Genomic DNA, 9,595 nt, shown 5'->3' on the forward strand with positions numbered 1-9,595 from the left:
CCAAATAAAGTCACAGGCACAGGTACCACAGGTTGGGAATTGAACAGATCTTTCGTGGTGATACAATTCAACCCAAAACAGATATGCAGGGTAGGCAGGTGAAATCTGTGGGAGAGTATTTCAGGTAGGGGGAACAGCATGTGGAAAGAGACGAGTGCAGGTGAGTTCCAGGAAATAAAAGAAATCAGCATGGCTAGCATGGAGAGCTGAGCATGAGATGTGACTGGGGTGGCTCCAGCCATGTGGAATGGTCAGGTGTGACTAGGCTGCAATTAGAGATCTCACTGGCTTGACCCAGCACAGGTTCATTTCTTACATCAAGTCTGATGTGGGTGAAACAGCTCTTCTCTATAATGTATCTCTTCCAGGCAGAACACCCGGTGTCCAGGAAAAAAGAGATCTGGGGGAGGTGCCCAACTGGCAGGAGGTGTCTCAACTGACTCTTCTACTCAAGATGAAGAGAGGTTGGAGGGAGGAGGGAAAGGATTTCTGTGAGCCTCAGCTGTCTCTCTTACCCGTATTCAGGGTTAAGACTTCATCCTTAGAGTACTGGGGAGTCAGCCAGAGTTTCCATGCAGAGTGTGACAAGATCTGACTTGTGTTTTAGGAAGTCTTCTCCAGCTGGAGCCAGAGTCAGCCCAGAAGCAAAGGAGCTGAAGCCCATGGAGCTGTGGAGAAGGAAGTGCCCCATATGGGAGTCAGCTACAACAGTCAGCATATTTGCAATTAACTTTCGCAGGTTCTACCTTGTAGGCCCAGACTCAATCAGTTAATCAATCAATCAATAGAAAAGTTCATGTAATTTAAACAACATTCAAAATTCATTCTGTGTCTGTCCTCTCTTTTCTACGCTGTTGTTACTGGGCTCCTTGCTGATTTGAGAACCTCATTGTTTTAGAAGATGCCCTCAACTCGTCTGTAATTCAGACCAAATAACAAGAGTCCCTTGTGTCAAAGGGACTTCCTGCTGGTTCCAAACAGCCTGGTGACCTGCCTTTGTCAGAAGCACTCTTGAGTACAATATAAGAACATTCTGTATTGAGACTGACCCCCATTTTTCTGCAGTTCTTTATAAAGTACGTTTCCTTTGAGCCTCAAAATCACTTAATCTGAGATCTAATTTAGACCAAAGAACTCAGCAGCTCAGAGCCCCCTTGTCCTACAGTAGTCAGGAGCACTGGAAACAATGGAGAGTTGGAAGTGCTGTAGTGTTGACTTTGTGGCTAAGATTTTAGCTGTGTGATTTCAGTGTTTTTGTGTCTGAACTATGGATAATTGCATACAAAGTTATTTTGAAGCTCTAAAAAAACAAGGTTGGTGAAGGTATTTTGCCAACTGTGAAGCACCATCCAACTGTTGTCATCCTTCAGACTTGACATGTCATTGAAAGCATTTCCCAAATTGTGCTAATGGAATCCAACTGGACAAGAGCAGATTTCCCTAGTGGTTCAGATGGTAAAGAATCTGCCTGCAATGTGGGAGACCAAGTTTCGATCCCTGGGTTGGGAAGATGCCCTAGAGAAGGAACTGGCAACCCACTCCAGTATTCTTGCCTGGAAAATCCCATGGACAGAGAAGCCTGGTGGGCTACAGTCCATCGATCTGCAGAGTTGGACACAACTGAGTGACTGACACACACACAAAAATAAGTGGTTACGTCCTGCAGCTACAGTTGACCTTGATTACCTGAATTTTCTTCATTGCTTGGTCAGTTGTGCCCATCATTGCCTGTGACCCAAAACCCTGGTTCTTATTTCTGTAGGTAAGCAAAGACTGGGGTGGAGAGTTTATTAGGGACTTCCCTGCAAGCCTTACCACCAAGGTTTTATGCAGTGACCAAGGTTTTATAGAGATATGTGAATCTAGCCTGAAAGTGAAATGGTCAGGTGAGCCTTGGGATGAACCAGTGGCATTTGCTCACTTGGGGGTGGGTGTCCCAGCTCTACCTTGCGGGAGATGCAGCATTGCGTGGCTAAACCTTCAGATTTTTTGAAATTTATTTTTTTTCCAAACGTGAAATTGTGACATTTTACATTCTCATGGCAACTTCACTGGGCTTCCCTGGTGCCTGCGATAGTAAAGAATCTGCCAGCAATGCAGGAGACCTGTGTTCGATCCCAGGATTGGGAAGAGCCCCTGGAGAAGGGGCTCCAGTATTCTTCCCTGGAGAATTCCATGGACAGAGGAGACAGTAGCAACTATAGTCAGGCTCTTTGGGACCATCGGGTTGCTGGACACGACTGAGCAGGTTGGCTTAGGAAGTGAGCCTCAGACCAGAGCTCTGGGCTTGTTTTCTCCTTTATAAACTGGTTGTCAACTTCCATAGGGTTGTTAAGAGACCAGATGAGAAAACAGAATGCCCAGCCCACCACACTGGGCCCGGCCACAGGATCCCAGCGGGAGATGTCAGCTACTTGTGTTCTGCTGTTATTTGGCAACCCCCGAGCTTCAGAAGTTTTAATCCTTCTTCATTTGGTATTTCTCACCCATATGGTTAAAAGGAATCATGACTATACAGGCCTTTCAAGCTTGGTCAAGAAGATAAATAAGTAGTTTGTATATTAGAAAAAGAGAACTATTCTTCCCTTCCCCAAAACTGCATGATTTCAAGGAAGTGGTGTATTCTTAAAAACAGATTTCAGCAAAAATAAACGAATCGAAGATATTAAGTAGTCAAAAGTAAAAATGTGATGCTAATCGTCAAGGTGGTGCCAAGCGACCTAAGAATGGGCAACACCGCAGTCCCACAGTTTCTCCCGCGTGGAGCACCATTGGCCACCCGGCGAACTCCGCCCCCTCCTCGCTTCTCGCTTCGGGGGGAAGCTGCACAAGGGGCTGGATCGTGTGGCTTGGACGGCACCAAGGTCAAGGGGGACGGCTGGTTCCGTCCCAGTTTCTTGGGGTTTGGAGGACACTACGCGCCCAATCTCCGAAGGCCGGGTTCTGCACTTCCAGTCGGGCGACCTTGGTTTCCGAGACTTCCTGGAGTCCAGTTTCCTCTTTTGGGAAATGGAATGGCCAAGGCTGCCAGTGCTGGTTTAGGGCGCACGGGGACCAGAGTCTACGGCCTCAGAGGCGAAGGGTCAGGCTTGCGCCTCTCCGGTGTGGGGCTCAGACCACCGGCCACTCGGGACGGGACCGTCAAGCCACCAGACCCAGGCACCCTCCGCAAGGCCCCGGCTCGCGCGGATTCTAAAATGAGGACAAAGCCCGCCCGGATCTACCGTGCGCGCGCCGCTGCGGCCAATGGGAAGCCGGCACGGGGATGAGTGACAGACCGGCGAAGCCAATGAGCATGCACCTTGTTGCGAGGTGGCCTTGGCTCCGGCATTATAAAGAGCGCCACGAGTCGGCATTGTCAGGCGGCGGCACCGCGCGGCCGGGGCGAGCTTTGGAGTCGGTGGGTTCTTGTGGCTGCGGAGGCGGACTAGGCTAGCGCGAGGTCCCAGCGGCTCCGTCGGTAGACGGGGGAGAGGCCCGGCAGCGCGAGCGTGAGCGCGGCTGAGCCCGCGGGTGCCTCCTCGGCGGGTGGGGACGAGCGGGCCCCGCGGCGTCATCGGCGGCGAGGTGAGCAGCCGGGCCCGCGGGCGGGAGCCTGGGCGGGAGTGGCGCCGGCCTGACGCGCTGTGGCTGCTCGTTGCAGGAGCCGCGCGCCTCGGCCTAGCATGTCGGAAGCGGGCGAAGAGCAGCCCATGGAGACGACGGGAGCCACCGAGAACGGACATGAGGCTGCCCCCGAAGGCGAGTCGCCGGCCGGCACTGGTACCGGCGTTGCGGCGGGCGCTGGAGGCGGGAGCGCGGCGCCCCAGGCCGGCAACCAGAACGGCGCCGAGGGTGACCAGATCAACGCCAGCAAGAATGAGGAGGACGCGGGGTAAGTGCTGCTGCGGGCCGACGGGGGCGCCGCCTTTGTTCCGGGGCCGCCTTTTGTTGGCGCCACGCGGCGGGGGGAGGGGCGGGCGGCCGGGGCCTGCTCGCGGCCCGCAGACCGGCAACTCCGCGCCGCCCGCTTACGGCGCGCGCTGGAGTTTGCAAGAGTTTGTTGGGTCGACTTTAGCGCCGCCCCGGGGCCGCTGGCGCGGGGACCTGCGGCAGGCGGCCCGGAAGGGGAGTGAGCTCGGAGCCGGGGCCTGGCGGGTCGCGCTGCCTAGGCTGCGTGGGCGGAGTTGGCGCGCACCCGGGCCTCCCTCCTCCGGCTCCTGCCGGGGGCGGAGTCCTGGTCTGAACTCTGACTCGGCCCCGGAAGCCTCGAGTTCCTTGAAGTGATCGGAGGTGGCAGGGACTGTAGTGTTTTGATACATAGTTGTTAGACAAATTAGATTCCTTCCGGTTGTGAGACCTCAGGTCCTAGCTCTCCGGCCAGGTTGTGCTTTCTTTCCTCAACCAGCCTAGGGTATGGAGTCACCTGAGGCTTTATTAGGGTCTAGGTTGAGTTTGGAAGGGTAGGGGAGACTCGTTAACATATTCCAGAGGTAGAGCCCTGTTCCGAATGGTGGCTTTCTAATCCTTTCAGTGAGAGCTTTGTCAGGGTCTATCCTTCCAAAATCACGGGTTGGTTATAAGGCTTGTTGCTGTATGTCTCACCTCACTATTTCAGAAAAATGTTCGTTGGTGGCCTGAGCTGGGATACCAGCAAAAAGGATCTAAAAGATTATTTTACCAAATTTGGAGAGGTCGTTGACTGTACAATAAAAATGGATCCCAACACTGGCCGGTCAAGAGGGTTTGGATTTATCCTCTTCAAAGATGCAGCCAGTGTGGAGAAGGTAAGCTGGGGTAGTTCACAATCAGGAGTCTCAGTGTATTCCAAGATAACCATTCTTAGACTATGATTGGCTTATGTGTTTTGCACAGCTGAATGCTCTGGGAAGAGCAGAGAGGTTGAGAATTTATCCTGTTCTTTTCCAGGGGATTAAAAGTAGAGATTAAGTGGAGGAGTGAGTATGGGCAGGGGTGATCAAGGAAGGTTTATAGTGGACCATTTATTATCTTGTGCCTATTCTGGACCTTGCTAAAGCAAACATTTCATTGAGAAGATTAGAAGAGAGCCCACAGTTGCTAGGAGATAGGCATTACTTTAACCTCGTTTTGCAAAAAACAGAAGATTAAATAGAAGAGATCACATAGCCAGTAAAGGGTGGATTGTGAGGATTCCAGCCCTAGCAGCCTAATTTTAGCCTGTGCTTTAAGTTTATGGAATTGGCTAGGCAAGAAAAGGGGTGCGGGGCATGGTCAAAAGTCTTGGGGGTGGTTTGATAGATTTCATAAACCAGGTTAAGTCTGGAGATTGGGTTGGGAAGTCAGGTTGGGGTAGAGTTTGGAGGGGATGAAGCAGTTTCGTGTGCCTGTGTTGGGAGTCTTATGGCTGAGAGAAAGAAGGTCCTTGTTTTGGGTCATGCTGCTGAGTTAGACCCCAACTCCCTTCCGTTGGAACAGGTTCTAGACCAGAAGGAGCACAGGCTGGATGGCCGCGTCATTGACCCCAAAAAAGCCATGGCCATGAAGAAAGACCCAGTAAAGAAAATTTTTGTAGGGGGTCTGAATCCTGAAGCCACTGAGGAGAAGATAAGGGAGTACTTCGGCGAGTTTGGGGAGGTGAGTGTGTGGTCCCCACAGTGGTCTGCCAGCTGCAGTGATGTTGCCTTCTTACTGGTCCTTGACACCTTGGCTGACTGGAACTTTTTTTCACTGTGGTGTTTGTGGGCCTTTTCCTATGAGTTCCCTATAGGCTCTGAGGTAAGAGTCTTGAGCTTTGCCTATGTTTGCAGATTGAAGCCATTGAGCTTCCAATGGATCCAAAGTCGAACAAAAGACGAGGCTTTGTTTTCATTACCTTTAAAGAAGAAGAACCTGTGAAGAAAGTGCTGGAGAAAAAGTTCCACACTATCAGTGGAAGTAAGGTAAGGTGTCCCCAGCTGTGTGTGCACTTAGCCTTCTGCTGGAACTGGCCTTTGCAGGTGTGGACTAGGGCTTGAACCACCTCCAAGAGTTCTCCAGGGTGGACCGGACTGTTTTTGTGCAGTGCCTGCTGTCCTGATAGGGACCAGTGGTCCTGTCCTTCAGCGCTCCCAGGCTGGCAGGACAGGACCTGAGGGAGGCAGGAGAATACTGGAGCATGGGCGGCCCCTCTGGGACGGGTAGTGTGTGAGCAGTCTCTTCAGTTCCTGAAGAGAATTGAAGCTAGAGGGCAAGGTGTTCCGGATCTAGAATGCAGTGTGTGTAAGTCCTGCAGTTAAGGTCTCAGATGATTTTAAAATTGCCACTTAGTGATTTCTATGGTGAAGCCTCTCCTGCTATGGACATTGTTGCAGAGCTTTTCTCTTATCTGTTTCCAGCCACAACCACATCTCTTCATTTCCATCCCCTTTGGTCGCTGGCTAAATTAACCCCTAGTCCAAAGATCCTTTCCAAAGAGCTCCCCGGGTCCTGGCCACCTTAAATCCAAGGCCAGTTTTGACTTCAAAGGAGCAGAGTCCTTTACAGTGAGGGGCATCTCTTTCTCCTGAACTCTGGACAAGAGAAAGGTTAGCTAGTTCCACACCTTAAGTGTTCTGGTAGCTGAGGCAGTTGGGAGTTGAGGGTGTGACCCACTGGCAGGGTGTGGTAGGCTTTGCCTGAGCAGGAGTGGCAGCCAGATAAGGTGGGACAGGTAGGGTGGGGCTCCTGGAAGTCTCAGTCCTGGCTGGGAGTTTGGAAAGATTGGATTTGTGATTGGGCCATTAAATTTTCTGTAAGAGAGGATCATAGGGGGCTGTTGGGTTGAGAGCCATTGTTACCTAGCGGACACTGACATGGGAACAGGCCTTTTTCTTTGTGCCATATGTGAAATGGGCATGAAGTGCCCGTTTTGCGGTGCTATTAGTCAAACTGCTGCTGATTGGTTTGAAATAAGTGTAGTTTAGGTGGTTGTATTCAGTTTTAACCTAGTAGGATAGAGAACATGAGATTGCATCACTTGGTGGGGGTAATCTGCCAATTTTTGACTATGCTTGGATGAGGACGTCTTATAGAATGGTTTTTAATTGGTCTTAATGGGAGACCAATGTTGAAGTTTATTTTAAAAGTACACTTAAAAGCAGGAGCACAGGAAAGTCCATGGCGTTTCCACCCACAGTAGGCAGAGTTTTGAGCAGAGAGGAAATTGACTCTTATGCCCTAGCCGGGGAGATACACCTGGCCCATCCCAATAGTAGATCAATGTTTGGAGGAAGGAGCAGCGGGATGGCCTTAAGGAATGCTGTCCTGAGCCCCAGTGGTTTTTTCCCTCTGTAAGATAGAGGTCAGGGTTGCCACCTCAGTAGTGTATTTGAGTGGAATATTTTATTTCTTCTTGGGGTGGGGGCAGGGGAGGGGTGGGAAGGAACCTGCTTTCTCTAAAATCCCTTACCTGGGAAAGCCTTCTCTGACTTCCTTGCCCGAGGTGGTGTCTTGCTACACTGGACTGGCACTGGCCCAGCTGTCCCTCTCCTCCCACTTGTTAAGGTATAGAGTGGCGAAGGGTGACCATCAGCAGACCTGTGGGTGTGTCTCATTGTTTTTCAAGCAGTCTGGGAAAAGGTTTGAGCAAAAAAGGCCAGTGTGAATTTTGGTCTGAGTTTTAGTTGAAGTTCTGAACTAGTCCCAGTATGGTTTCCTACTCCAGCATGTCTTGAGCAGATAAGATCTACCACCTTAATGCTCATCATTGAAGGCTTTTGTGTACACTCCCTGGTTAGGGCTTGTCCCATTGGCATGACCCACTGTTCTCTTGACTTTCAGTGTGAAATCAAGGTGGCTCAGCCCAAAGAGGTTTATCAACAGCAGCAGTATGGCTCTGGGGGCCGTGGGAATCGCAATCGAGGGAACCGAGGCAGTGGGGGCGGCGGTGGAAGTGGAGGTGAGTAGAACCCAGATGAAGACGGGTCCTGTTTCCCTGCCTGCATGGAGCTTCTATGTTTGTCTTGGGGGTGCTTGTTGCAGCAGGGTGGGCGCGATCAGGAATGGCTCCTGAGTCAATGCTGTGCTGCTGCTTGGATTGGAAGAGCCCATCTTTCTCATGTGGTCTGGGGCCCCAGGGCAGAGCAGGCCTCTGCATCACATTCCAAGTTTTGACATGGGGCAAGGTGGGAGTGTGCTTGGCTCTGTAGCTGTCCTGAGACTTGGTATACCCGTGGGTGGGCGGGCTGAAGGATAGGGCATTGCTGTGCCAGGCGCTTATCCTCCATCCATCCCCAGGCCCCTCTGACTCCAAAGCCTGAACTCCATCCTTTTTACGGCCAAGCTGCCAGGGAAGGTGGCGGTGATCAGTGGGTGATTTGAATGAAAGTGAGCTGCCTTGGTTGCCCCAGTGAAGTCAGTTTTCTGGCCTGGCCTTCTTAGCTCTAGCTTGGGTCTCTCAGGCCCTCTACACCAGGACAGCAGCCCCTTGGCTTTTCTGAGTTGCCATAGTAACCTCGCCACCCAAAGGGCAGGATTTCCTCCATCCTAGCTCCTGCGTGTGCTAAATGGTCCATGGGCCCCTGTGCCCTGCTCCCCCCACAGGTCAGAGTCAGAGTTGGAATCAGGGCTACGGCAGCTACTGGAACCAGGGCTACGGCTACCAGCAGGGCTACGGGCCCGGCTATGGCGGCTACGACTACTCGCCCTATGGCTATTACAGCTACGGCCCCGGCTACGACTACAGTAAGTAGGAGAGAGGGAGGCCCCCGTCCACTCACCCACCCCGGGAGGCAGGAAAGACAGGGCAGGGGCCGTTGGCAGCAGGGGCTTTGGAGTCGGACAGGCTGGGCTTTTGTCTGAGAGTGGATTTTGAGCTTTTGGGTTTCAACAAGGTGGGGTGATATCCTACCAACAGAGTTGTTGGTTCTGGTGAGGATGCATATCAAGCGCCTGGCACAGGGGTAAATGTTCAGCAAGTTGTAGCTACTTTCATTGTTGTTCTTGTCCCTAGGTCAGGGTAGTACAAATTACGGGAAGAGCCAGCGACGCGGTGGCCATCAGAATAACTACAAGCCATACTGAGGCTTCAGCAGGATGACTGACCACACACGCTTTGTTTGGATATCGAGTGAACACAATTATGTACCAAATTTAACTTGGCAAACTTTCTATGGCCTGTCCCATGTGCATCTTATTTAAAATTTCCCCCCTGGAAATCACTCTCCTGTTTAATATTTCCAGAGCTCTAGTTGTTTAGGCAGCGTGTGGTTTCTCAAGAGGCCAGAGCGGCATTATGGGCTGATTTTTATTACTGGGTTACCCAGAACCAGATTGGAGGGTCTGCTTCCTGCTGCCGCTCTGCAGCCTGGACCTGTGGACCCTGGTTGTAAAGAGTAAATTGTATCTTAGAAAACCAGTGTCACCTTTTTTTCACCTTTTAGTTTTATATTATTTGTGTCATACATTTCCTATAATGGAAGTGTTAATTTTACTGTACTTTTTGGTACCTTTCGGGAATCTAATGTATTGTAAGGTATTTTACACGTGTCCTGATTTTGCCACGACCTGGATATTGAAGCTATCCAAGCTTTTGAAATAAAAATTTAAAAACCCCCAAGCCTGGGTGAGTGTGGGGTACACTGTGAAGGGGGGCAGGTGCTCCAGAGCTCCAGTATCC

At 51.3% G+C, this 9,595-nt stretch overlaps 1 protein-coding gene across 4 annotated transcripts; it reads left to right on the forward strand.

Annotated features, from left to right (window-relative positions):
• The first annotated feature begins 3,360 nt into the window (after positions 1-3,360).
• HNRNPAB (heterogeneous nuclear ribonucleoprotein A/B) lies at positions 3,361-9,535 on the forward strand. Of its 4 annotated transcripts, none has more exons than XM_004008727.4 (8): positions 3,361-3,567; positions 3,644-3,874; positions 4,598-4,766; positions 5,437-5,595; positions 5,769-5,900; positions 7,759-7,876; positions 8,521-8,661; positions 8,930-9,535. In XM_004008727.4, exons 2-8 carry the CDS (start codon positions 3,666-3,668, stop codon positions 8,998-9,000), a joined length of 999 nt encoding a protein of 332 aa, XP_004008776.1. In that variant the 5' UTR covers positions 3,361-3,567; positions 3,644-3,665; the 3' UTR covers positions 9,001-9,535. The 4 variants fall into 4 exon arrangements, with proteins under 4 accessions (XP_004008776.1, XP_012033718.1, XP_004008775.1 ...); XM_012178328.4 differs by having other exon boundaries at positions 3,361-3,400; XM_004008726.5 differs by lacking the exon at positions 8,521-8,661.
• The last annotated feature ends 60 nt before the right edge of the window (positions 9,536-9,595 follow it).

Source organism: Ovis aries, chromosome 5 (genome assembly GCF_016772045.2).
Source record: "Ovis aries strain OAR_USU_Benz2616 breed Rambouillet chromosome 5, ARS-UI_Ramb_v3.0, whole genome shotgun sequence".
NCBI classification, from domain to species: Eukaryota; Metazoa; Chordata; class Mammalia; order Artiodactyla; family Bovidae; genus Ovis; species Ovis aries.

Bases quoted from the DNA above. Each gene is read 5' to 3' on its own strand.
- HNRNPAB (XM_004008727.4), top strand. From the start codon at position 3,666: ATGTCGGAAGCGGGCGAAGAGCAGCCCATGGAGACGACGGGAGCCACC. The intron at 3,875-4,597 runs GTAAGTGCTGCT...TCACTATTTCAG, and splicing joins AAGAATGAGGAGGACGCGGG to AAAAATGTTCGTTGGTGGCC. The intron at 4,767-5,436 runs GTAAGCTGGGGT...CCGTTGGAACAG, and splicing joins ATGCAGCCAGTGTGGAGAAG to GTTCTAGACCAGAAGGAGCA.